Below are 27,009 nucleotides of genomic sequence, written 5' to 3'. Positions count from 1 at the left end.
GTTCGCCAAACAGGTGTTACATGGAGAAACGTCTCTGGTTGCTTCATTTGGGCGCCCTGATGCGCTTAGTGATGAGAGAGCGGGTCAGTCCCTGCCGCAGCAAGCTGACGTTCCTGCCGTGGGCCAGCGCCAGGCTGGGGGTCCCTACAGGGAGACCGGGCCTGGGGCACAGACCTGGGATTCTGGGGCTCCTGGGATGGAGGAGGAAGATGGGGGAGGGCTGTCCCTGGGTAACAAGACAAGGGCCTCTCCTAAATCCAGGCTTCGTCGGGGCTGTTCTCAGTCCCCCCTTCCCGGTCGGCGTCTGGCGTCTTCCCTGAAGGCCCGAGGAGTAGGGGGAGGCCACGTCCAAGAAGTTGGATTTTCTGAATCATTTATGGCGATCGGCGCTTCTTAAATTACACAGCTCACAGCTGCCAGTGGAGGCTGGCCAGTCCCTGAAAGGGTCATTCTGTGATCTTTGGAGGCATAGTTGTCAACTTTTTTCCTTCCTTTTTTCTGCTTAAAAAAATTTTTTTTTAATGTTTATTTGTTATCGAGACACAGAGAGAGACAGAGCACAAGCAGGGGAGGGGCAGAGAGAGAGGGAGACGCAGAATCCGAAGCAGCTCCAGGCTCTGAGCTGTCAACACAGAGCCCAACGTGGGGCTCGGACCCACGAACCGTGAGATCTTGACCTGAGCCCAAGTTGGACGCTCGACTGACTGGGCCCCCCAGGCGCTCCTTTTTTTTCTGCTGGATTTCCTCTTCTCACAAACAAGACGAGCCCACATTCCAGGCTCCTCCCCACGTGTGCAGGATTTGGTGTGAGACAAGTCAGCTGGCAGGCTGTGGCGGGTTCCTGTGAGGACGGAGGCCGGGGTGTGATGTGAGCCCAGCACCCGCACGTGCCCGCCGCGCCGCCGCTGCTCGGGCTGCTCTGTGCCCGCGTCCGCCTGGCGCCCAGGGGCTTCGCAAGGGTGTGCAGCTCGTTTCGTGACTTTGCGGTGAGGACTTGAATCAGGCCCTGTGGTGAGGGGCATTTCTAGGGTTTTTCTCCTAGGCAGTGTGCTCCCAGGAAGGTTTGTTAGCCTTAACGCCAAGTCTGTATCGGTTAGCTAAGGCTGCGTAACAGGTTACCCCAGATTTAGCAGCTGGAAGCAACACAGTTTATTAGGTCATGATTTCTGTGGGTCAGGAGTCCGGGAGCAACTTAGCTGCGTGGCTCTAGCTCAGCGTCTCCCACGAGACACCGTGGTGTGGTCAACACAGACCCACCAGGGCCGCCTCGTCTGAACGCTGGACCAGGTGGGAGGAGCTCTTCATGCCGACGCCCTCCGTTGGCGGGAGGGCTCAGCTCCTCTCCACGTGGGCCTCTCTGTGGGGCTGCTTGTGACCTAGCAGCTAGCTGGCTTTCCTAGAGTGTGATCCGAGAGAGAATTGGTGGAAAGTTCTAGACTAACTGCCCTCATAGACCTTGCGACACAGTATGGCGTTTTCTCCGCTTTTCAGGGTCAGTCCGTGCAGGAGTCCGGTGAGCTCTTGCCAAGACTGTGTGTCTGGGTTTCGTTAAACGTTACTGAGCGGCAACAGGGCAGAATCGTCGTGTGAGAATCTTAGGAACTCCGCGTTTTCCTACTGAGCTCGGGGGCGGGGAGTGCTTTTAATGGTGGGGAGCATTTCTTCTGTGGATGTTTTTGCTGTTAACAGCTCTTTTGAGGTATAATTCACATACCGTACAACTGACCCATGTAGAATGTCATATTCACAGACTCGTGCAACCACCGCTACTGTGAATTCCAGAACTTTCCATTCCTCCAAGAGAAGCTCCATCCCCATCAGCCATCACCCTCCCAACCCTTCCAGGCCCCTGCGCACAGGTGTTTGGACGTGTGCTGTTGTTTTGGGCGTCCGTATGCTTGGGGGTGGAGTCGCTGCGTCCCGTGGATGTTCTGTTTAAACATCACAGGAGCTGCCGGGCCGCTTTCCAGAGTGGCATTCCCACCAGCCAGGTGTGAAGGTTCCTACTCCTCCTCCCCAACACTCAGGCCTGTCACTCCCATTCTAGCTGTCCTCGTGGTTTTGATTCGGGTCCCATCCTGGCTCAGGTGGCAGAGCATCTTTTCTTGGCCTCGTTAGCCTCGTTGTCTGGCCACTGTCTGGCCACTGGAGCATTTTCTCTGTAACCGTGTCAGTGTCAGTATGTTTTCGTGGCTTCATTTGTCATTTTGTTTTGAGCTCTCCCGAGTTCTCTGTACACACAGGCACGCGTCGGGGGTACTGTGGGTTTGGTCCCGGGCCCCCAGAGTAAAGCGAGTGTGTCCATAAAACGACTCACGCAGATTGGTTTCCTGTGCGCGTACAAGTTAGGTTTAGGCCACACCGTGGCCCACCGAGTGTGCAGCGGGATGACGTCTGAAGAAAAGGCAGCGTGCGTACCTTAAAGGACAAACGATTTGCAAAAACGCTCACCATCGCCTGAGCTTTTGGTGAAACTGACCGCTGATCTCCGCGGCAAATACCACAGTGACGAAGTTGGGAGGATTGCGAGAGTGGCCAAGATGTGCCACGGACTCCACGTGAGCAAGTTGGAGAGAGGGTGCCGAGGGGCGCGCGCTCATCAGGGGGTCCGTGCCGCCTTCGGTTTGTGAGAACGCCGTGCCTGCACAGGGCGGCAAAGCGAGGTGTGCCCGTGAGAGATAAGGTCCTTCTCCAGATGGATGGTTTGCAAAGTTTTTCTCTCTTTCTGTGGTTTGTCTTTCCACTTCCTTGATGTCCTTAAGTGTAATCGTTTCATTTTGATGAAGCGTACCCGACCTGTTTTTCCTCCCCTGGAGGTTTACGAGGTCATTGTAGGGGTGGGTGTGTCGCCGCCCAGCAGGGACTCTGATTGGCCCTCCCACTCATCACCGAAGCCTGTGCCCCCATCTGCAGGATGGACTGGTACTTGGGAGCAATGCCGGCCACGGGTGGAGAGGGCTTGGTGCCATCTGAGCTCATTGGATGTGTCACCTACTCCCCTGCATTGCCATTTACTCTCCCGAGCTCCGTGGACGCCTCCCGCTGCTGTGGCCATCAGACCTGACGCCTCTCTAGCGTCCGGATGGGGGGGTGTGGACCTAGAGGGCCCAGGGCTGAGCGGAGGGCCGGCTCAGCCATGGGCCCGGGCGCTGCACGGTTGGGGCGAGCGGTCGGAGCAGCAGGAATCGCGGCTTCCCCCTTGTTCGCGATGCTGTGTCACCAAACAACAGGGAAATGCCCGCGAGGAGTTTGTGGGGGCCCCGAAGGTAGCGGGGTAGATTCCTCCGTGCTCAGCTAAGAGGAGCTCTGTGTCCGTCGAGCCGGGAGGTGTGGCGTCGAGGCTGAGACAGCAGATGAGCTGCCGCGATTCCTTGTGTCACCGGCTCCTCATCCTGCACAGCCTCCTGGGGAATCGGGCCAGTGGGCTGTGTTCCCGCCCGCTGGGGCCCAGAGAGGGTGGCGCAGGCGGGCGCGGGGCTCCTGTGTCCGAGGCCTGGGCTTTCTGCCGGCTCCACGTGCCCTCCCCAGAACACGGGGGCATGTCGCGCTGGGCCTTGGGCCGTCGGTCCCCGCGGCCTGCGGGGCGGCTCTCCTTGCTGCCGTTCCCGTTGTTCCCGTGAGACCCGTGTGACCTCACGCGCCCAGCAGACCTGCCCCCCAGCTGTCTTCTGACGCTCACCGCGAGGTGTCCGGGCCACGAGTTCCCGTTAGCGGTCCCCACCCCGGGTTTCTGACTCAGCAGGTGGCAGTCATGCTGGTGGTCAGGCTCCCCTCAGTGGGGACCCCTGGCCTGCGTGGGGTCTCCCGTGCCGGACCGCCCGTGACCCATCTTGCACAATTAATATTTGTCACCTGATCCTTCGTCCGTTGGAGGATACATTGAGAACGCTGCGAGTTGGTTCTTTTACCTTAAAGAAGAACTAAGGCTTAGCACAAAAGGCCACACGGTGTGTGATTCCATTCACGTGAAATGTCCAGAAACAGGCACATCCTGCGAGACAGAAAGTGGGTCAGTGGTTGCGGGGGGATGGGCCGTGGCAGATAGTGGGGACGGGGTAGCTGTTTGGGGTGAGAAGAGTTCTGGAATAGTGCTTTGGTCGCACAGTTCTGGAAGTACCAGAGCCACTGGGCTGTGTGCGTGGAGCGGGCGAGCCCCCTTCTGGGAGGAGCTGTCCCCAGAGAGCCGTGGCTACGAAACTGAGGTTAGGGCCCAAGGTCCTTGGGGTTGTTTTGACCATCACTGAGTGCGGGACGGGACCGGAGGCTCCGCACTAGGACCCGCCCCCCGCCCACCCCCCTCACCCCCCTCACCCCCCTCACCCCCAGGGTCTGTTGGAAAGCCTGGCCTGAGAGGTGCGGTCACTGCCACGAGCAGCTGTTCGCGGCTCTGAACCTGACCTCTCGGCACCGCGCACGCCTTCTCTGTGCCGCAGCAGGTGCGGTGCTCGTATCAGAGAAGCAGGGGGCCAGAGAAAGGCCACTCGCCGCATCTGGTCCTGCTTTCTTCAAGGTCTGGGGTCAGGGCTGTCCGGACCCCGGTGAGAGGCCTGGAGCGAGCCCTTGGCCTCCTCTGTGAGGAAGGAGCAACAGTGAGCACCCCCCCGCCACCCCGCCCCGTGTGACAGGCATTGTGGGAACCTGGCGTGATCAACTGTGGGGTTGGGAGGTGTCTGCATTCTGGCGGGAGGACCGCCACATGAGCTTTCCCCGTGGTTGTGGTACTCGTGTTTCCCCATTTTGCAGATGGGGAAACAGAGGCCTGGAGATGTTCAGTAGCTCAAAGCCAGGCCCGCGGCTTCCAGGCTGTAGGAACACATGGGGGCTGTGGGTGAAGAGTCAGCAGAGGTGGGGGTGCGAGGTGGGGAGAGAAGGGTCGGGGCATCGACGTCACCCCGGGTCCCTCCTCCCTGCCCGCCTGGGAGGGAGTGCCACAGGTCCAGCTCGGGCCAGGGGCGGGAACTGGCTGGTAGGCCCTGCCTGGTCCCCACACCCTGTACCACCGGAGGGTGTAAAACCTGTCCCTTTGTCTTTCAGGACAAACACCACGATGCTGCTCACGAAATCATCGAGACCATCCGGTGAGTGTGCCACCTGCTGGGGTGGGTGAAGTCTCAGGGTGGGTCCCCCTCCCCACTCCCCCCCCCCCCCGTGCAGGCCACCCCACCTGTGCTCTCTGGGCATATGGTCTGGTCTGCGGGTTGACCCCACTTTGCCCTGCGTGGCTCCTCCTGGGAGCACCTCCGGAAGACTTGAGAGGCAGTGACCACTTGGTCAGAGGAGTCTGGGTTGTCCACGTGTGGCCCGGAACAGGTCTCAGTGCTTCTCTGAGACTTGGTGCCTTCCTGTGGAAGGGGAGGGAAATGCTGAGCCGGCAGGGCCCTCGGGGGGGGCTCTCCCCGCCTCCCCTCACCCCCTCGTTTCCCTCTCCTCCCTCTTGGATTGGGTGCTGACTCAGCTTTCCTGCGGCTGCTTTTCCCCTCGGTACCTGGGACAGCCTTTTGCTGGCCTGTCCTGTGTGCGAGTGGAGAAAAGCCCCCCGGGCCCTCCTGGGCCAGTAGGTTGGCGACCTAGACAGGACCCGGGGGAGGCTGCCAGCCGTTCTGTTTCTCGTGGGCCTTTTCTCCCGTGCTGGCCTGGGGTCTGGAAGGATGTCCTGAATGCTGTCGTGGCTGGACCGCTTCTTGTCTACATGTTCCACGGTCAGAAACCCCGTTCTTCTCTGAGCTCCTGCGGCAGGGCCGTTGGTGTTTGTGCGTGGCTTTGACCTCTCTCGCTGTGTTGTCTCTCAAAGTCCTTAAGCATACAGCCACCCCCCAGGCCACAGCCGTGAAGTCTACATGAACCTGCCGAGGCTGCTGGCAGGACTGGGCTGGTGAGAAAGCCAGGACGTGAGGTCCGGCTGTGATGGGAGTGCTTTCCCTGCCGCCTGGTGGGGCCACCGAACCCCCGGCGCTCCGGCTGCCTGAGCCCGTTTGGTTTGCTCCTGAGGCCAAGCCGAGTCTCCTTGCAAGAGTGTTTGCAATTTTAAGTGAAATAATCTGTGCAGATCTTGTAGGGTGGGCCTGAAACCAGTCAGTAGCGTTAACTGGTTGGCTTAGTTTGATTTATGTTATTAAAAAATTTTTTTTTAATGTTTATTTATTTTTGAGACAGAGAGAGACAGAGCATGAGCGGAGGAGGGGCAGAGAGAGAGGGAGACACAGAATCCGAAGCGGGCTCCAGGCTCCGAGCTGTCAGCACGGAGCCCGACGTGGGGCTCGAACTCACGAGCCGTGAGATCACGACCTGAGCCGAGGTCGGACACTCGACCGACTGAGCCCCCCAGGCGCCCCTGATTTATGTTATTTTTTAAAAAGTCTGCTGGTTAGGAAGTGGGAGTGTGGTGCTTAACACAGCGGCTGTGAGTCAGGTGGGCTGGAAGCCGTTTCTCGTGTGTAGGGCTGGTCACTTGTCCCTGGTGCTGGGGCTCAGCATCGGCTCTGCGGCCTTGGAGCCAGCCCTCTGTCCGCAGTCCCCTGTGGCCTCGTCCCCTCCCGAGGCCATTCTGCGGGAGCCTCACATCGGGCTCTCAAAACGGCTTCACCTTCTTCCTTGCTGTCCCTGCAGATCCGTTCTGTCCGTTGGCAAGATGGTCCGTTACTTCAGTGTTCTTTCTCTTATGTTACTTGGTGCGGTGGGGAATGTCCAGCAGATACGGAGGTAGACAGAGGGTATGCTGAACCCAGGTTCCCGTCACCCAGCCTGACAGCGACCAGCTCATCGCCACCTAAGTGTCATCTGTACTGCACACTTCTAGTCCTTCCCGTAGTTGCATGCTTTACAAGTGCAGTTGCGGGGCGCCTGGGGGGCTCAGTCGGTCGGGGTTCCCGCTTCCGCTGAGGTCACGATCTCGTGGTTCTTGAGGTCGAGCTCCATGTCGGGCTCACCGCTGTGAGCACGGAGCCCGCTTCTGATCCTCTGTTCCCCTGTCTCTCTGTCCCTCCCCCACTCGTATTTGCTCAAAAATAAACGTTGAAAGAAAGATTAGGAGAATTATAAAAATTTGGAATATAGTGGGCGTACAAGAGCCACACACAAGGTACACGTTCTGACGGGCGTGGACGTGTCCATGCATGCCCAAGGCAGCCTCGGGAGCGGGCATCTCCGTCGCCTGTGCGGGCTCCCTCGTGTCCTCTGACCTGCGTCCCCCCCACCGCTGTCCCCAGGCAGCCCTGAGCTGCGTTCTGCCTCTGCAGGTTACTTGGCGTGTTCTAGAATTTTACATACATGGACTTGGTCAGTGGTGCTGCTGTTTTCTCCTGACTCCTTTCAGCACACGATTTTCAGATGGTCGTGTTTCCTCTTTGTTTCTGAGGAGTTTTCCCTCGGAGGATAGACTGCAGTTTGTTGACGACTGCGTTCGGGTCCTGTTGGACTCTGGTGATTATGAACAAAGCCATTGTGAACATCCACATGGGGGTCTTGTGTGGACATGTCTTTGGTTCTTTTGGGCAAATACCCGGGAGTGGGGTTACCGCGTTTTATGACAACTTTCTCGAAGAGGAACTGCCGAGGTGTTTTCCAAAGGGATCCACCTGCTTTGCACCACACCACCAGCTCAGGAACCTCTGTGTAGCCCCCAGTGCACCAACATGTGGTGTTGCTGTGGGTTGGTTTTGCAGTTTCTGATTTGAGCTGTGTAGTGGTACTTTATTGTGTGTGTGTGTGTGTGTGTGTGTGTGTGTGTGTGTGTGTGTTTCAGTGTTTGTTTATTTAGACAGAGCTCAAGCAGGGGAGGGGCAGAGAGAGAGAGGGAGAGAGAGAATCCCAAGCAGGCTCCACACTGTCAGCACAGAGCCTGACACGGGGCTTGAACCCACGTACCGTGAGATCATGACCTGAGCTGAAACCAAGAGTTGGATGCTTAACCAACTGAGCCACTCAGGTGCCCCTCATTGTGGTTTCAATTTGCATTTTCCTAATAACTAATAATCGTCTTTTGCCAATTTTTAAGAACTGATTTTTTTCTCACTATTGAATTTTGAGCATTCTTTTTAAAAAACATATATATATTTTTTAACATGTATTCACCTTGAGATAGAGACAGAGTGTGAGATAGAGACAGAGAATCCGAAGTAGGCTCCAGGCTCTGAGCAGTCAGCACAGAGCCCAACGCAGGGCTCGAACTCAGGACTGCGAGATCATGACCTGAGCTTACGTTGGACACTTAACCGACTGACTGAGCCACCCAGGCTCCCCAATAGCTTAATTTTTAATAAAAGTTCAACTTGTTCACATTTTTCTTTCATAAGTTGTGTTTTTTGCCTCTTAAGAAATATTTGCCTAAATATTTGCTCTTGAGCTCACAAGGGCTTTCTTGTATGTTTTCTAGAAGTTTTACAGTTTAGGTTTTCTTTTTAAATCTTTTCATCCATCTTGAGGGAATTTTTACATGTGGTACAGTGTATGAGTTGAAAGTTTATTATTTTGCATGTGGATGTCCACTGGTTCCAGCACCATTGTTAATGACACTGTCCTTTCTCTATGAAATACCCTTGTCGCCTTTGCAAAAGTCAGTTGACAGTGTAGGAGTTGGTTTATTTATAGACTTGGTTCTGTTTCACTGACCCCCATGTGTGTCCTTTGGCCAAAGAAGACCTTAGTTACTTAGCTGTATAGTAAGTGTTGGAAGTGGGTAGAGTAATTTCTCTCTTTGTCTTCTTTTAAAACATTGTTTTGGTTATTCTACCTCCTTTGCATTTCCATGTACATTTTATCTTAAAGTTTGTTTTCATTTATTTGAGAGAGTAAGTGGGAGAGGGGTTAGAGAGAGAGGGAGAGACAGAATCCCAAGCAGAATCAGCACGGAGCCCAACGTGGGGCTCGAACTCACGAACCGTGAAATCGTGACCTGAGCCAAAGTCAAGAGTTGGACACATAACTGACTGAGCCACCCAGGTGCCCCACATTTCCATATAAATTTTAGAATCAGCTTGTTGGTTTTTGCATAGTTTTGTTAGGAATTGCATTGAATCGATAGGTCGTTTGGAAAGATTTGCTGTTCATTTTCCAGTATTGGGTCTTTCAATCCATGAACATGGTATATCTTTCTACTTACTTAGGTCTTTCCGTGTTTCTCTAACAGCCCTCTGTTATTTTAGTGTGGGGTCGTGGACACCTTTTGTTAGATTTGTTCTCAGGCAGTTAAGCTTTGGGCACCACTGTAAATGGGATTCTGTGTTAAATTTTATTTTCCAGTTACCTGCTGCTCATAAGAAAGAACACAATTGATTTTCATACATTAACCATGATCTTTTGCTAAATTTATTGATTCTGGTACTTGATTGGTAGATTTATTAGGATTTGCTGTAAGAAGTAATTATATCCTCTCTGAGTAGGGACAGTTTTACTTCTTCCTTTCAGTCTTCACGATTTTATTTCTTTTCCTTGGTCTTATTGAGGTGACTAGGCCCTTCAGCCTTTCCTCACGGAGATGACGTAAGCTGTAGGTTTTTCACAGATGCGCTGTATGAATTTGAGGAAATTCCTTACTATTCCTGATGTTGTTTTTACTAGGTGCGCCCACAGCATTGTAGTTATGTTGAAAGAAACAGTCTGTCACTTTTAGGAGGAATGCTGACGTATTTGTGAGGGACACACTGGTAACATTTGTGGCCTGCTTCTGAATAATGTGGAACAGGTGTGGAAAACGGTTGTGACAAAAAGCGTCCATTCCTGGTAAGAGCCTCAGTGCCGCGAGAGGCACCCAGCCTCTGATTCTGCCTTACTGTGGAGTGACGTTAGGCTTGACCACCCGGTTGAGGTGGCGTCCACCAGGCTTCTCTGGGGTGTAGTTACCGTTTCCCCCTTTCTAATTAATACATACCTCGGGTGAGGTCCTGGGGAACTATGCAGAGATCACGGTTCCACTTGGACTTCCGCACCACAGGTGGACCTCACCTGCCGCCACTGCTGACTGCTGTGTTCTAGGCCTCATCCTCTCCTCGGCTGTTAATCAGAACTCCGTTTTCATGTTTCATCCCATGAGCTGTGATGCACTCCTGCTGTTACACCCTTGTTTCACATTGTTCCTGTGCTGGCCACCGAGGGCTCTCTGGTTCGTCCCGTGTCCCTTTGGCATGCCCCCTGCCTTCCTGAGCACATCCTTATTTTCTAGAACCACAGATGCTCTGGAGTCACCTGAAATCTCCCATGTTCCAAACCTTCGAATCAGCAACATCTCTGAGGAGCTCTGGTTTCTTTCTCTTTTTTTTTTTAATTGTTTTTTTAACCTTTATTCATTTTTGAGAGACAGAGCATGAGCAGGGAAGGGGCAGAGAGGACACAGAATCCGAAGCAGGCTCCAGGCTCTGAGCCATCAGCACAGAGCCCAGTGAGGGACTTGAACTCACGAACCGTGAGATCATGACCTGAGCCGAAGTCAGACGCTCAACCGACTGAGCCACCCAGGCGCCCCTGGTTTCTTTTATGAGAGAATAGTTTGTGCTGCCTTTTTTCTTTTTAATGTTTTTAAAAAAAAATTTTTAATGTTTATTTTTTGAGAGAGAGATAGAGTGTGAGCAGGGGAGGGGCAGAGAGAGAGGGAGACACAGAATCTGAAGCAGGCTCCAGGCTCCGAGCTGTCGGCACAGAGCCCGACGCGGGGCTCGAACCCACAAACCGTGAGATCATGGCCTGAGCCGGTTGGACGCTTAACCGACTGAGCCCCCCAGGTGCCTCTTTTTATGTTTATTTTTGAGAGAGAGAGAGAGAGACAGAGAGACAGACAGAGCTTGAGCAGGGGAGGGGCAGAGAGAGGGAGACACAGAATTTGAAGAAGGCTCCAGGCTCTGAGCTGTCGGGAGGCCCATGCCAGGCCTGAAACCCCAAACCATGAGATCATGACCAGAGCCAGAGTTGGACACCTAACTGACTGAGCTACCCAGACGCCCCAGTGCTGTTTTTTGAGATTGAGTTGTTTGCGTTGTCCTTGCTGAGTTGTGAGAATTCTTGACATATTCTGGCTGTGAGTGCCTCGTGAGATACTTCATTACACATAGTGTAGCTGCTTGTGGTTTTAATGGCATCTTGACTGGTGGAAGTTTTCAGTGTATCAGATTTTTTTTAAGGTTTATTTATTTATTTTGAGAGAGAGAGAGAGAGGGAGAGAGTGCACGCAAGCAGGGTAGGAGCAGGGAGAGAGAGAGAGGGAGGGAGAGAGAATCCCAAGCAGGCTCCATGCTGTCAGCGCAGAGCCTGACGCGGGGCTTCAACCCGTGATCCGTGAGATCATGACCTGAGCTGAAGTCAAGGGTTGGACGCTTAACTGACTGAGCCCCCTAGGCGCCCTGTGTGTCAGTTTTACAACCAGGTCGTCTGCCTCTTCAAAAGTTGCTGGGCTTGCACTGGGCACTACTCTGGAGTTGGCGGTTCAGTTTTGGGGGAAGGGCCGTTTTAACAACGTGGAGTCTTCTGTGAGCAGAGTTTCCCTTTTCTCGTCTTTACGTTTGCTCGGCAGTGTCTTACAGTTGTCAGTGTGGAGGTCTTACAAATCTTTCATTAAAGTTATTCCTGGGGGAGGGGGGCGTCTGGGTGGCTCAGTCGGTTAAGCGGCTGACTCTTGATTTCAGCTCAGGTCATGATCTCAGGGTTGTGAGTTCGAGCCCCACATCGGGCTCTGTGCTGGCAGGTTGGAGCCTCCGTGGGATTCTCTCTCTCCCTGTCTTTCTACCCCTCCTGAGCACACACTCTCCCTCTCTGCCCCTCCCCTGCTCATGAGTTCACGCTCTTTCTCTCTCAAAATAAATAAGTAAACATTAAAAAACAATCATCCCTGGGTATTTAGCTTTTACTGGTATTTTAAACGGCATTAAAAAAATTCATTTCAAAATTCTTTGTTGCTGACATATGCAAATAGACTTCATTTTTGCCCATTGACCCCATGTCTTCTGACCTTGCTCAATCCACCTGAGTTCTAGAAGTTCCTATGTAAATTCCTTAGGTTAGTCTGTGTGTTAAATTGTGTGCCTGTGAATAGAGATGTTTTGTTGTTGCGTTTCTAGTCTTTGTGCTGTTTTTTTTTCCTGCCCTGTGCTGCTGGCCGGAGTCTGTACTGAGTACTGGAGGGAAGTGTCTTTCACCTGTCCCTGCCCTTCTGGGGTCCTCAGTGTCGCACCGCCCGTCTGGTGGCCGCTGCAGGGTGCACACCTTCCTGTACCCTCGGGTCTCCTGACATCAACCACGTGTGCTGCCGAACGGACTGCGCCACGGAGAGGTTGCTCCCTGGGTCTGAGAGAGCACGGGGTAGTTGATGCTTGGAGGCGGGCGTGCCCCGCTGGCCCTGGGGACTGTGAGCCTGAGGGGGTCTTGTGGGGAGGGACAGAGGGGGGAGAGAGAGGGAGAGAGAGAGAATGGATGGATCCCTCCCAAGCGGGCTCCATGCTGACTGTGGAGCCCAATTCGGGGCTGGAGCCCACGACCCTGGGATGGTGACCTGAGCTGAGATCAGGAGTCAGGTGCTCAGCTGACTGACACGGCTTGCTAACCTGTCGGCTAATATTTGTAGAGGATTTTTGTGTCTGCCTTCATGAGGGAAATTGGCCCGTCGATTTCCTTTTTCTACCCGGAGTTTGCTTTACGAGGCTTTGTCTCCCTCTGGTTTGGGCACCGGGGTAAGGCCAGCCTCATTGGTGTCACTTGTTCTTACGCGTGTCAGGTCTTGATTATTTGTGTGTTTCAAGGAATTTGTTCATTTCACGTCAGTTTGAAATCATAACGTCCCTGTTTTGTAAGGTCCACAGCAGTGACTTCTCCCTTGACTTTCTGTCAGCGTTGCATCATGATTCAACAAGGGTCGTATCTTAGGGTTCGTTGGTGTATTTTTGTGCCCCTTTTAATCTGTAGGCTCCCCCTGTTTGTTGAAGAAACCCCCTTGTCTTGCGATCAGTTAACTCGTGAGATAATAGTTGCCTTTAGGGGCCTCTGGGTGGCTCAGTCTGACTCTGGATGTCCGCTCAGATCGTGATCTCATGGTTCATGAGGTCGAGCCCTGCTCTGTCGGCGTGGAGCCTGCTTGGGATTCTCTCTGTCCCTCTCTCTCTCTGTTCCTACCCCTACCCCGCTCATTCTCTCTCAAAATAAATAAACAAACTTAAGAGAAAAATAGTTGCCTTTAACCCTCAGTCCACCCGCTGCTTTTCAAGCTCTGACCTGAGCAGGCCCGCTTCCAGGCTCCGTCGCGAGTGAGCCCAGTTACCACCCCCCCCCCCCCCCCCCCCCGTAGGCGACACCGACTGAAGCCACGGAAGCGTGTGTGTCACAACCTCGTCCTTAACGTTACGCGATTTGTTCTGAAGTGATGCCTCCCTTTCCTTTTGTGCATTTTGAGTTCGGTAATGAGAATTTGTTCTTGTTTTTGTCTTCAGTATTCGGGAGTAAACCGTGTTTAAGACCGTTGAGAGTGGAAAATAGACAATGGTAACACTCTTCACCGCTGTGTCTACACTTGTGTTTCAGGTGGGTCTGCGAAGAGATCCCGGACCTCAAGCTCGCTATGGAGAACTACGTTTTAATCGACTACGACACCAAAAGGTGAGCCGAGCTCTGCCGAGCGGTCCGCCTGCCTGCATGGGGCGCAGACTGGCTCTTCTCTGGTCTGAGACTCCCTGTCAGGGTTGGCTGGCGCCTCCGTGAGGTTTTGTTGGCGGGAAACGTTGATCAGACACCGGAGGACGCGATTGGGAGGGGCGCGTTGCGGGCCCAGCTGGCGGGCGCTGCCTTCTCTGCGGCCACCGCCAGCGGCGCCTCAGCACGGGCCTCCCCGGTCTCGGGTGCCGGCCCGGCTCCAGGCAGGGTCTCTGGGGTTCACCCTCTGGCAGCTTCTGCCAGTTTCCCCGCGGGCACATCCGGATGGGGAGAGTCCTGTGGGTGGGGAAGGGCGGGGCCGGCTCTGGAATGCCTGCCTGGAGTTGTTTCTCTTCTTCCCCATTCCTGCCGCTTTAGCTCTGGGCAGGCTTGAAAGCGGCCTGCAGTCTGTCCGGAGGACTGGGTCACCTGCGGGCACGATATAGCTGGGCCCAGAGGAGCCCCGAAGCCCCTCGCGGGGCCCGGCACCCCACTGTCGTTGACCTGGCCTCACTCTTCCAGCCTGAGCCAGCCCTGGGCCCGTACCCCGTTCCCTGATCAGCTCAGCATTTGAGAAGCAAGGAAGGGGCTGTGCTCACCCTCCGTTGTCCCGAGCGCTCAGGCCCTGGGCTCTGGCAGCAGGGGCCCGGCCGAGGACTGGGGCGCGCCCCTCCCGATCCCAGGGCGAGGGTGCGGACGGGCGCTGACCCTTGAACAGTAGGCATTTGGCCAGCGAAGCACACCGTCAGAAAAGGGCTGATTGCTCTGTGCCCGGCCAGTGTTTTTAAGGATGGTTTTCCTTCAAGGTGGTTTTCCCTTCCGTGTCCAGGTGGCTTAGGAAAGATTGCGAGTGGACACTGGGGGGCCGGTCTGGGGTGCGGCCGAGGATGAGGGGCAGGCGGTCGGTGAAGACGCAGGGAGGCCTGGGGCAGGAAGCCCGGGGTGCACACGGTGCGGCCATCGCTTCCCGTGCCCTGGGTGTGGAGGCTCCTCTCCCAAGCTCCCGGTGTCCTGCTTGGGGCGGGAAGCCTCCTTGCTCTGTGTGTGTTCGTGGGTGTTGTAGGAAGAGCCGCTGGGTCCCCCTCCGGTTTGGGGCAGACACTTGGAGCACGTCCCTTCCGCACCGCTGACACCAAGCGGGTCTCGTCCTCTGTGGGGCGTCCCGGGCCCTGTCACAGGCTGAGCAGCGTCCCTGGCCCCACCCTGTCGATGCCGGGAGCATCCGCAGATGTCTCGCAGTGTCCCCTGGAGGCAGAGTCAGCCCTGGGTGGGGGGTGGGGGCGGCTCCTGGGTTAGAGGATTTCACTGAAAGTCATACTTGAAGTAAAAATGGTGGGGTTTGGGAGAGTCTAGTCTCAACGACAGACTCCCAGCCCGGTTGTCCTTAGGCATCTAACACGTGCTACCTATGTCTTGGAAAGTGCTGGAAGCTTTCTGCAGAGGCCGGTGTTGGGTGGTGCCCAGGAGAGTCAGGGGGCCCTTGCTGCTGCCGGGTGGTCCCCAAACCCATCAAGTTAGGGCTGAGGGGGGGGCTGTTTCCGGCCAGGGAAGGAAGACCGTGTGGGGCTGGTGCACAGCCCGGCGGGGCAGTGGGTCCTGCTGGCAGGTCAGATGGGACTGCTGTCCGGCCCCGGGGGCAGCGACGGCCGGCCCGGGTCCTGCCCACAGCGCGACGTGAGGTCTGTGCAGGGCTCCTCACCTCCTCACCTAACGCCTGCTGGGCGCGCCGTTGACCTTGGGTTTGACCCAGGAGTCTCGGCCTCCGCAGGCCGCCCCAAGCACGCGGCACGTGGCCCAAGACTGTCTCAGCCCCAGACTGTTGGCTCGGCCTCGTCGCCCATGCGCGGTTCTCCTGGGGGCCCGAGTCCTCCGCCTGCCCACCAGGGGTTGGGCTGGCTCTGCCTGGCCGTGGGCTGTCCCTCCCGAGAGGCCGGCTGGGCCCCCAGGCTCGTTCCGAGCTCCTCCGTGACCGGAGCCTTTCCCTTGCCTTCCAGCTTCGAGAGCATGCAGAGGCTCTGTGATAAGTACAACCGCGCCATCGACAGCATCCACCAGCTGGTAGGTGGCCTCTGCCCTCCCCCCACGCTCGGCTCCTTGCCTGGGGCCTGTGCTGGGCTGCCCGACCCAGCTGCCCTCACGCTCCCCGGGTGGTTTTAACCACACGCCTCCCAGAGCCTGCAGGCCACCTGGAGCGTGGGCTTCCTTGAGAGGCGTCTGCAGGGGCGCACGAATGTGGCTTGGGTCTGGGGAGCTGCTGTCAGGGGTGGGGTGCGCCCTCGGGCCCTGTGTGCCCAGCGGTCGTCCCCAGGCTCGGGCGCACGCGTACCTTCCCGCTGGCGCCCCGTCTCCGCAGACTGTGACAGGCGGACACGCTGAGGAGCTTCCCGGGGCTTCTCCTGCCCCTCAGCCAGCAGTGTTGTGAGCATCTCCCCGCCCTCCTAGGACATTCTGACTGGGGAGAGGCCTGAGGCTCTGTCCTCGGTTTGCTGACCCACCATGCTGGGGCCTTAGGAGGCCTCACCTGGCAAAGAACAGAGACAGCCGGGCCAGGCCCGGCTGCGGAGGCAGTTCCAAAGAGCACGTCACTCCTGTTTCCAAGGATGTTCTGCTGTCCGGACAGTGTGGGCTCTTGGTCTGGGTGGGGGCTCTCCGGCAGGAGCCTTGCTGTGGGGGAGGCTGTGGTGGGGTGACAGGCCCTGTGGCACCGGGGCCTGGGACAGAGCAGTCATCCCCGTTAGTAGCAGTGATGGGGGAGGGGGATGCTGAGTCAGTCGAGTATGGTCAGGCCTCGGGCCTCCTGTGCAAAGGGACTGGGGCTCATAGAGGTTTTTCTGGGGTCAGCTGTGTGGCACCCCCACCCCACTGCCTCGGTTTTGTCCTGGGCAGGAGGCGGGGCCTGAGGTTTGGGCCGGGCCATGCGGCCTCCGGTCCCCCGCACAGTGGTGGCCTGGCTCCAGGCCGCCCTGTGTCTCTAGGTGGGAAGGTCCTCGGGGATGCTCTGTGCCCCAGTCATGGCTGCAGGTGGCTGAAGGGCAGCTGCTGTGCGTCGGAAGGGGGTGGGCTGTGAGGGGTCAGAGGACCCACTGCCCCTTCGGGCCCAGTTCCTGTCCCCGAGGCAGAGGTCCCGGCCATGGGGCCCTAACAAGGGCCCACAAGGCGCTAGCCCTTTTTGCGGCTCCCGGCCCACTTCTCTGCCCAGCCAGGCTCTCGGGTAAGGGCAGAGCTCTGAGGCCAGGGCTGCGGGGCCCACACGGCTAGCGGCCTCTGTCGTCTCCTGAGGGGTGTGGCGCCCAGGACGGCACATGCGTGTGAGCCTTTAGCGGGCTCGGGCGGAGTCCCCGGTGCTGGGAGGACGGTCACCTGTGACGTGCTCCCTTCGACGCCCTAGTGGAAGGGGACCACTCAGCCCATGAAACTGAACACCCGGCCGTCCAATGGGCTCCTGCGGCACATCCTGCAGCAGGTGTATAACCACTCGGTGACGGACCCCGAGAAGCTCAACAACTACGAGCCCTTCTCCCCGGAGGTGTACGGGGAGACCTCCTTTGACCTGGTCGCGCAGATGATCGACGAGATCAAGATGACCGAGGACGACCTGTTTGTGGACCTGGGCAGCGGTGAGTGCGGGCAGCACGCTGCCTCCCCGGCCCCCGGAGGCAGAGCGGGTGGCTCGGTCACCACCCCCTGCTGCCCGCAGCCCCTCGCGGCAAGCCCCCGTGGCCTCTTGGGACCTGGACGGCTGGGCCTGCGTGTGTGCGGCCCACTCGTCGGGACGCACGGTCCGGAGAGCCTGTCTCTGGTGCGCGGGGCCCTGCGTCAGAGCCCGCCACCGCCACGCCGTGGCGCCGACGGGGGTGGGCTTGGGTGGCCGGAGCCTTCGGGGTGCTCCCGCGTCTCGTGGAGCCGTGTCTCGCGGATCGCTTAGGTCTCAGGAGAACAGCGTCCTGACGCGGGGGCCGTGCGGTGGCGCGTGTGTGTGTGAGGCAGCGTGAGCGAGACGGCCGTCCCGTCCGCGGGTGGGGGCTCAGCTCAGGGTCTGTGTCCCTAGAATGTCCTCAGTGACTTGGGAGAGCCTGTGGCCTCTGCCCGCTGACCCCCATGGGCAGCACCAGGGGTAGGTCGCACCTCTGACCCAGGGGCCGCGCGTCCGTGACAGCGCCTCTCCCTTCCCCCTGTCTCCCTCTCTCTCCCCCTCCCTCCCTCCCTCTTGCTCCCTCCCCCCTCTCTCTCTGTCTCCCTCCCTCTCCCTCCCTCCCTCCCTCTTCCTCTCTCTCTCTTCCTCTCTTTCTCTCCCTCTCTTTCTCTCCCTCCTTCTCCTCCCTCTTTTTCCCTCCCTCTTTCTCTTCCTCCCTCCTTCTCTCTCCCTCTCCCCCTCCCCCTCCTTCTCTCTGTCTCTCTCTCTCTGTGTTTGTCTCTGAAGGAGTGGGCCAGGTCGTGCTCCAGGTGGCTGCGGCCACCAACTGCAAACATCACTACGGCGTGGAGAAAGCCGACATCCCAGCCAAGTACGCGGAGGTGAGTGACCCTGGAGTAGGGTGCAGGGTCTGGCTCCTGTTGGCCGTGACCTGCGGGGCACAGAGAGAGGACAGAACAAGGCGGGTCTCCGTGTGCTCCCCACAGGGCGGCCCGTGCCCTCCAGAGGCGGCCGCCCGGGGAGGGGCCAGTGGGGTGGGGGCAGCGCCTCTGTCTTCGGAAACCCCTTTAGAGTGTGTGCTCCGGACCCGTGGACCCTGCAGGCCCCGGGCTGTCCTGGGGCTGCTTGTCAAAGGGGTCGTGTTGAGGCCTGGCCCACGGGCGGCCCCCCGCTCGTCTCGCGGGGGTAGGAAGGGGCCGCGGGGAGCCGCTGACGGCTGTGTGGTCGTTCCCTTGCAGACCATGGACCGAGAGTTCAGGAAGTGGATGAAATGGTATGGAAAAAAGCATGCAGAATACACAGTGAGTGCCATCGCTCCATGGCCCTGCGGCTACCGACCCAGCTCCATTTGTGTGCCTCTTCCTCCCCTGACCCGCCGTTCCTCTCCCCTCCCGGGCCGGGACGCCCTCCCTGCCTGGCCCGGCCCTGCGTGGGGCGCGCGTGTCGTCACCGGAGTGCCGCCTCCCTCTCCGGTCTCTTCCGCCCTCTCTGGGCTGCCCCGGGGGGCTGCGGCCCCCGCGCCTGCCGTCCGAGAACGGGGGCGGCTCTCCTCTCCCCCGGCCGCTGAACGCAGCTCGTCGTGCGTGTGTCTCCAGGCCCCTGCGGGCTCTCGGGGAGCCCTCCTTGGGTGTTCGGCACGTGTCCGTGCCGGCAGCGGTGCGAGGCTGGGCCGTGGGGTGTGAGTGGGACGGCCTCTTCCCTCGCCCGCTGGCCCGCTCTGGGGCACCTTCTCCTTGCCTTCGTGGCGGTACGTGACCCCGCCCGCGAGTCCCTCCTGGCAAGGCTCGGCTTTGGGGCCGCACGCGCCCCCGGCTCTCCCGGCTGCCGCCCCTCGGCCTCCGTTGCTCGGCCCCGCCTGTCGATGCCCAGGCTCCTGGGCCAGGGTTCGAGGCCCCTGGCCTCCGTCTGCCTCCGCCCGGGCACCTGCGTCACACCTCGAAATGTGTGTCTGGGCCCGCGACTCCGTCCGTCACTCTCTCTCTTGCCATGGACACACTGCTGCCCTGTAGTCTCCCCGCACCGGGTTGCCGCGGGGATGGCCCAGACGGAGTGTGTCTGAACCGCATCTTTGACTCCTCCTCTCATCCCAGGTCATCGCCTGCATGTACCCAGAGGTCGAGGCCCCGATCGCTGAGGTCCACTCGGCTCTGCGGTGGGGGCCCCGTTGCCCCTCCGTTCGTGTTCACTTCTTTCCCTCTCCGTAGTCACCGGCCCCCACGCGGGCCGTCGTGGGGCGTGGGCTTTGAGCTGCTCGTGTTAGGGAGTGAGGATTGGTCACGAGATGACAGGCTGGGGCGTGGTGGGGGCTGGAGGCGGGGAGGCTCCCTCTCCCTTAGCACCGCCTGACAGCTGCCGCTTTCCCGCTCGTGCCTCTGCTGCAGCGTGGGAAAGGCACTCCCCAAACCAAGGTCACCCACCCCTGCTCCTCGGTACCTTCTGGGAGTTCTGGGGAGTTCTGTGTTCTGTGCTTGACGTGTAGAGCTGTGAGGTGTGAGGTCGGCTCCCGGATCCTTTCCGGGCACGCGGGCCCCGTCCTTGCAGTCTGCCCTCGCCCCGGCGCTCTGCCCGTGAGGCGTGTCGCACGCCAGTTGCGTGTTTCTGGCCGTCTGTCCTGTCCCGCTGTCCGCCTCCCTCACCAGCCCGTGCCGTCCGCGTTCCCGTGGCTCTGGACTGCGTCTGCGCCCCCGCAGCGCCCGGCCGTCCTGTGACGTGACGCTTGTCTTTGCCTTGTCCAGATGAACCCGGGAGTCCGTCTGTGGGCGCCCGTCACAGAGCAGGCCGGCTCGGGGCCGGGGGGAGCGTGTGCATCTGCATGTTGGGTCGGGAGGAACCAACATCTTGACGGTATTTCCTGCCCTCACACGGGGACTCTCCGTCCGTCTGTTGACTTCTTCGTTGAGGTCGTTCGCCAGGGTCTCGTACTGAGCCTCATGCGGGCGTCCTACACGTGCCGTTAAGGTTATGCCTGAGTCTGTCTGCCTCGGTGCTTACGTGAGGGTCCTTTTAGCCCCCGGTTCCACGTGTTCGCTGCCCGTTGCTAGGAAGGCAGCTGACCTTTGTGTGTGGTTTGTTCGCGGGCAGCAACACCCTTACTCCGTGACTGTTGCCGTAACGGCTGGTTAGTTCCAGGTTCGTTTGTTGGTTTGTTCTCTGGATTCTTTTGATCCTGTCGTCTGTGAACACAGGCGGTTTTACGCCTTCCTTCTCAATCTGCGTCCCGTAGGTCTGTCTTGCTGGGCACGCCAGCGTGGCGGCAGACGTGTGCAGGACGCTGTCACGAAGAGAGAGCGGCCCCCTTGCCCCGGTCCTGATGGTATCGGGAAAGCTTCGGGTTCCTCACCGTGGAGACGATGTGCGTTTGTTTGCAGGTGTCCCGTGGGTGCCCTTCATCAAGCTGACGTGGTTCTCCTCTGCCTTATTTTGTCGAGAGGCTTCGTCATGGAGGCCCTCTGTGCGTCTGGCGTGAGCCTGTGCTCTTTCTTTGGCCCGTTGATGTGGTGAGCGGAGCCAGCCCTCCCGCCAGGGTGGATCCCACTCGGTCGTGGCGCGCGGTCGTTTCCACACGCTGTGTCAGGTTTCCGGGGCGCTCCCGTGCCCTTGAGAGATATCGACCCATTTTCCTTCCTGTGGAACATCTTTGGTTCTGGTGTCAGGGTGAGGCCGGCCTCGTAGTGGGGAGGTGCCCTTCTGCTCCTTTTGGGCCAGGACTTGCCCATCCTGTCTCCTGGTGGGATTTCTTCCGGAGTTTTCTCCCCTCCGTGAAAGGCAAGCAGTCCAGCCTTCCTCCTGTGCCCCTGTGTCTGAGGTCCCCTGGTGTTTGCTATCCGGGCTGAGTGCGCGGTGGGTCCAGTGGGTCTGTTTCCAGGGAACTTCTTCCCGCACGGTCCCCGTATCTGCTGTTAACGCTGGCTGTGTTCCCAAATGGCTTATCGTTTTCCTAAAGCTGTGACTTCCTAAATTGTTTTATTTCATTTTTGTTTCTTAAAATTTTAGCTTAGAATGCGAACAGGGGAGAGGGACAGAGGGAGAGAGCATCTTAAGGAGGCTCTGCGCTCAGCCTGACCCGGGGCTCCGTCCCACAACCCTGGGATCGTGACCTGAGCCAAAACCGAGAGTCGGACGCTCATTGACCGAGCTACCGGGTGCCCTAGCTTTTCAAGTTTTCAAATGCTTCCTGTTTCTGGTGACGGGGTCAGGCAGCTGCAGCCCACAGCGTGAAGGTTCCGAGATTTCCCAGAAACGGCTGGTGTTGATCCGTGCACGGCCTCCGGCACTTTGTCCGGAGCCTGGTTTTAGCCTCTGGCGTGTTCCTCACGGCTGGAGTAAGAGACAGGGGTGAGGCTGGGGGCGCTGCGCACCCCGGGCGGGCCTCCGCTCCCCCCACCTCCCCTCTCCTCTTCCTCCCGTCCCCATCCAGAGTCGGTGGCGCGTCAGGGCCTTGTGGCGCAGTGGTTGCCACACAGGAGGGGCTCTCGTTCCTCCCGCACTCGTCAGCCCTGTCGGGGCCCCAGCGAAGGGGCTGGGAATGGAATTTGGCTGGAAGGACGCTGGGGCACGGCCTCGGAGTGGTGTGTGGACGAGCGGCTGGCCGTGCCCCTGGCGTTCTGTTGCCGGCCTCCACGCGGCCCAGCTCCAGCAGGGTGTGGTGGATTTGTGCCGACCGTGAGCGCCCAGATCTGGCGGGAACTTGTGTCCTGGGTCTGGCGAGGCCAGCCTGCCAGCTTTCTGTGGCTTTGACCAGGCGTCCTGGTTGGCGGATGGAGCCCCGCTCCCGTTACTTACGGACTGAAGAGGAAACAAAGCCAGTGGGAGTCTAAAAATAGCCCAGTGTGCTTCTCCGGGCCAAGGCTCCCTGGGCGGCCGCCTCGGTCCCCCTCCCGCCACCACAGAGGCGCCGCCCAGCCAGGGTTCACCCTGCCAGCCTCGGCACCCCCACCCCCACCCCCACCCCCGTCCTGCAGCCCAGCAGCTGCCAGGCGCCGGGCCCCCCTGACCCCCCCATGCAGCCCTCCTGTCAGAGCTGCTCCCCCTCACCCTTCTGCTTGGCTTCTGTCTGCGCGTTTGTCTGACCTCAGGGCACCCCCTCCGTCCCTTCCGCCTGGGAGGTGCTCTGTCCAGCCCCCGGGGCCCCCATCACACAGTTCATGGTGAGACCCGCCTGCTGTTGGCACCTGGCGGTGGGCCTGGCGCACAGCAGGTGTCGTGCATTGAGAGTCCGGTACCTGGGGTGCCCGTGGCCTCGTGGAAGTGCCACGTGGGGAAGGTGCCAGAGTCTTTATGGACCGGCCTGTGCCCTCGTGGGCAGGTGCCTCTCTAGGAAGTGTGCGGGGCCTCCCTCTGGGTGCCGGCCGCCCCTCCGGGCCTGTCCGTGTCAGGACGGCCCAGTGCTGCCGGCGGGCGATGCCGTGTGGCCCTCGGGGTGGCTGGACGCCGTGGTGCCTGCAGCTTCCTCCTTGGCCGGGTCAGCCGGAGCCCCGCGCTGGGCTCACCTCCCCTCTGGTCTTGGTCTGGGTCGAGCTGCTGGCGACCCGGTGCTGCTGAGAGAGAGGATCTGGCCGTCCTGCCGAGCTGCGCTGTGTCCGTCTGTGGGTTGGGCTGCCCACAGTAGGTGGGCTGCAGGTTAGCGAACGTCGAATGACGGAGCATGCAGGGCCACCTGACCTTGGGTGGGGCAAGCTGGGTCTCTCCGTTCTTGGAAGCAGGCTCTCGTCCCCTCACCGGAGACGTGTTCCTCCAGGAGGAACCAGCAGCCTGGGGTGGGGGCTGTGGATCAGTGATTTCTGGGAAGGGCGGGGAAAGGTGGTCATGGGGACTGAAACCCTCTGCACCTGTGTGTGCCGGGGCCCTCTCACGCGTCTCCCCGTTTCTCTGTAGAAGGAGGTCTCGGGGTCCCCCGGGCAGGGGCGCACGGGAAGGCCACGCACGTCCTTCTGAGCTCTGTTAACTCCGGAGCGCTGGGCCCAGCGGCACGGCCGGCTCAGCTGGTCACTGTGCCCGTCACTGCCCTTGGATGATCGCAGCCCGCCTGTGCCCGGAGCAGGCCTGCGGGGGCTGGGTGGGCAGAGCCTGGACACCGGCTGTTTCCTTGCTTGGAATGTGAGGCCGAAGCTCCACAGTGCTGCTGTGGACGGTGAGCCAGCCTCCGAGGTCAGGGACCTGGCCACGGCAAGGGACACCTGCGGCACCCCTGTCCGTTCCCAGAACCCCACCCTATGGGCAGGGATGTGCCAGGAGGGCCGTCGAGGGTGGGGGTCTTACGGGAGGACCCCCAGGGCTCAGTAGATGGTGGTCCCCAAGCCCCAAGGCTGTGGTTTATACAGAGAAAGGACAGGAAGCAAGATGACCTCCGGGCAAAGGCATGTGGGGCAGGGGTGGGGACACCAGGCCAAGCTTCCAGAATCCTCTCCCGGCGTGTCCCTCAGGATGTGCTTAATTCCCCCAAACTGACACGTGAGGTGTGGTCTCCAGGGGGCGTAGAGATCCAGCGCCCAGGTTCTCACCGGGGGTCGGTCAGCAGGCCCGTCTGCCGGGCTCGGGCGGAGACCCCAGACCCCAGGAGGGAAGCGGGTCCTTGGCGCAAACCTCGTGTCTGCACGGACAGCTCCGGGACACGAGCCCTGCCGGCGAGGGCGGTGGGAGCCCCGGAGTCCAGAGGGCCGGCCTCGTGAGCCGGCCTCGGGGGAGGGAGGTGTCAGGCCCGGGTGGGCTCTGTCTTGCACAGGACAGTAAGCACTTCGGACTTGAGCCACTCCTGAGGCCCTCAGGGCTGTCCTTGGGAGTGCAGATCCGGAAAGTTCCACAGGTGGGAAGGGGGTTCAGAGACAGGACGACTGGGGTGTGGGCAGCCCCCAAGGTGCCAGAGCGCGTTAGGGTGGCCGCCCCTTCTCCCCATCCCCCACGCCGTGCGCTGTCACAGCACATCCACCACATGCTGACCTAGGCGGTCTCCTCGCGTGTGCACCGGAAGACGGGCCTGGGGCCCTGGCTCACGGCCTCATTGCCCTGGGGCAGCAGCACGCAGGACCTTCTCTGCTCGGGTCTCTCTTCCGTCCCTTTGTGAGAGCCTGTGGGGCCGGTGCCCTGTTGGGCTGCTATCTTCACGAGAAGGGTGGGGGTTCCGGGTCACCTCACCGCATGTGTGGGGGTGCAGGTGAGGGCAGTCACCCCCAACCCTCGGCTTCCATGAGCCCCGCCCTGTCCGTGGATGGGCCTGTTCTGGACGTTTCACCCACGTGGACTCACACCCCGCGTGGCCTCTCGTGTCTGGTTCCCTCCCTGAGCGTCGCGTGTTCGGGGTCCGTCTGCGGGGCGGCGGGGGTGGGCGCCTGGCTCCTGCTCGCGTCTGGGGGACCTTCCTGTGTGTGGGGGACACGCTGGTGGACATTTTGGGTTGTTTCCACGGTTTGGCTCTTCTGAATCAGTCACGCTGCCGAGATCACGCGTGCACAGGATCTCGTGTAGATGTGTGTTTTCCATTCTCCGGTGGACACCGAGGAGCGGCGATGACTGTCTTTTCAAAGAGTGATACAGTTAGGCTTCTTGGCTTGTGGAACGCCACGGCTGTGGCCGCGTGGGTTGTCACGAACCGGGTGCTCCCGGGCAGACTTGGGCCCGGAGTCGCCATGTCCGTCTGCCGCGCGAGCGGCAGGGAGAGCTGGAGGGAAGGTGCCTCGGGGCCCTTGCAGGCGGACAAGCCGGCGCAAGCCTGGGGTCAGATGGACGCCCCGGGGGGTGTTTGTGTGTTACAGAGAGCAAGCCGTGCGGACGCTGTCACCTGGCCCTGGCGGAGACCTGTGCCCCGGGGCGCTTCCTGAGTGCCTCGCCAGCGGGTGGGAACAGAAGCGGCCGTGCCTCGCGGTCCCGCGGCGTGTCCTCTGGTGTAGCTGGAGCCTCCGGCCCACCGTCTTGTTGTCCTGTGTGTGCCCCGTCCCTGCTCTGGGCCGCTGTGCAGTGACCGACCGTGGGTGGTCCCGTAGCCCCAGGAGCCGCCGTCCCCTCCCCCGTCTCACGTCCTCCCCACTTTAGACCGCGCTCATCTCATCCTCTCTCCGAGGGCAGGGCGGGCGGGGCGCGACGCCCAGGGAGGCCCCACCAGCCTCGCTCCTGTTCTCTTCCTTCCAGCTGGAAAGAGGCGACTTCCTCTCGGAGGAGTGGCGAGAGCGGATTGCCAACACAAGGTAGGGTCCGGCCGGGCGGGCGCCCCGGGGGAGGGTCTGTGGCCATGGGGCATGAGCTGTCTTTCTCTCCCGGCCCCTCACCTACAGCAGAGGGGGGGCGGGCAGGGGTGGGGAGGTGGCCGGGCCTCGGCTCCCACTGCCCATCCCCCGCCCCCCGGCCAGCCGTGGGGCTGGCTGTCTGCACCCCTGACCCCTGAGGGCGGCCGGCTGGGATGCTGCAGCGTTGCCCACGGGCCTGCCCTGGGCCCGACACGGGTCTGCGGCCCCTTCTCTGGTCTCTGGCGTGTGGGTCTCCTGGGACACAAGTCAGCCTTGCCAGCAGCAGCCACTGTCTGGGGGACCTGGCAGTGTGGCCTCTCTGCCTTTCCTGCAGGCTTACCGCCTGCCGCCCTGTGTTCCCCAGCGTCTGAGCCTGGGGGCCGGGTAGAAGGCGGGGGGTGGGGGGGGCGGCTCTTTGCAGAGTGTGTCCCTTTGTGGCGCTCCTGTGACAAGTCCCCCAACTGTGCTGGGTCCGCTCTGGTCTCCCTGCCAGCCCGGTCTTCCCTCTTTTCCTGAGCCCCTTGTGCTGACCCCATGAGCATCCCCATCGGTAGGGATGTGAGGGCTCTCCAGCGGAGAGGAAGCCCCATCCTCACCGAGAGCTGGCTAGCAGCATCAAGGCCCAGGGGTCCCGTCTCTGGTTGCGCTGGCGATGTGAGAGCTCATGGCGAGCACACCGCCCCCCTGGTCCTTGCCGCCCCTGGTCCTGTGGGAGAGCAGGACGGGCCTTGGGCCCGTAGAGCATCCCCTGACGTGCCCCAGGCGCTCTGCTTCTGGGCCCCCTCCCCAGCAGCCCCCTTATCGTTAGGGCGTCCGCTCCTGCTTTGCCTGGCCTCAGTGAGCTTCTGGTGGCTTCTGAGACATGAGAGGGTGGCTGCCTTCAGAGCACCCTTCTTTGGTCAGGGCTTATCGCACCCAGCTCTCTCGTCGGGGCTCAGTCTCTCAGCCCCCAGGGACGCCTGTGCCCCGGCCTAAAGTCCCACCCGCCCTCTTTCCATGCAGCGCTGTGGGGGGAGCACCCTGGGCGCTTCTGCGTCTTTAATGCTCGTTGGGTGTGCTGTCTGTTCTCGCCCTGCTCAGGCTCCCCAGGACCATTCTGCTACTGGGTGCAGTGACGGTTTCCAGGCTTTTTTTTTTTTTTTTTTTTTTTTTTTTTTAATATTTATTTTTCGGGAAAGTGTAAGCAGGGGAGGGGCAGAGAGAGGGGGACAGAGCTGTCAGCACAGAGCCCGACGCGGGGCTCGTGAACCGTGAGATCATGACCTGAGCCAAAGTCAGACGCTAAATCGACTGAGCCACACAGGCACCCCAGGTTTCCAGGCTTTTCAATTTTAAACTATCAAGACTTAAATCGAGCAGCGAGGGGACGGCCATCGGCCCTCTCTCTGTCTTCCGTCACGTTCCGGTGAGGAAGTAAACTCCCTGTCCACAGTTCTGGCGGCTGTGCCCAGTTCTCGCTGTGGCGTAGTTTTTACCTGGAGGCCCTTAGGTAGGGAGACAGGAGCCAAACGACCACGCACAGAGCCGAGTTAGTCGTGGGCTCAGATGAGCCAGTGG

At 59.8% G+C, this 27,009-nt stretch overlaps 1 protein-coding gene across 3 annotated transcripts in view; it reads left to right on the top strand.

Moving 5' to 3' along the window:
- DOT1L (DOT1 like histone lysine methyltransferase) overlaps positions 1-27,009 on the top strand; it is a 63,775-nt gene that overhangs the window by 12,168 nt on the left and 24,598 nt on the right. For all 3 annotated transcript variants that reach the window (XM_058728433.1, XM_058728432.1, XM_058728434.1), the window contains exons 2-8: positions 5,035-5,078; positions 13,495-13,569; positions 15,597-15,660; positions 16,991-17,219; positions 18,023-18,117; positions 18,475-18,537; positions 25,358-25,413. In XM_058728433.1, coding sequence (XP_058584416.1) covers positions 5,035-5,078; positions 13,495-13,569; positions 15,597-15,660; positions 16,991-17,219; positions 18,023-18,117; positions 18,475-18,537; positions 25,358-25,413 — 626 coding nt within the window. The remainder of the gene's footprint in view (positions 1-5,034; positions 5,079-13,494; positions 13,570-15,596; positions 15,661-16,990; positions 17,220-18,022; positions 18,118-18,474; positions 18,538-25,357; positions 25,414-27,009) is intronic.

Source organism: Neofelis nebulosa, chromosome 4 (genome assembly GCF_028018385.1).
Source record: "Neofelis nebulosa isolate mNeoNeb1 chromosome 4, mNeoNeb1.pri, whole genome shotgun sequence".
In the NCBI taxonomy this organism is placed as follows: domain Eukaryota; kingdom Metazoa; phylum Chordata; class Mammalia; order Carnivora; family Felidae; genus Neofelis; species Neofelis nebulosa.
This window is presented reverse-complemented; position numbering and strand designations above follow the sequence as displayed.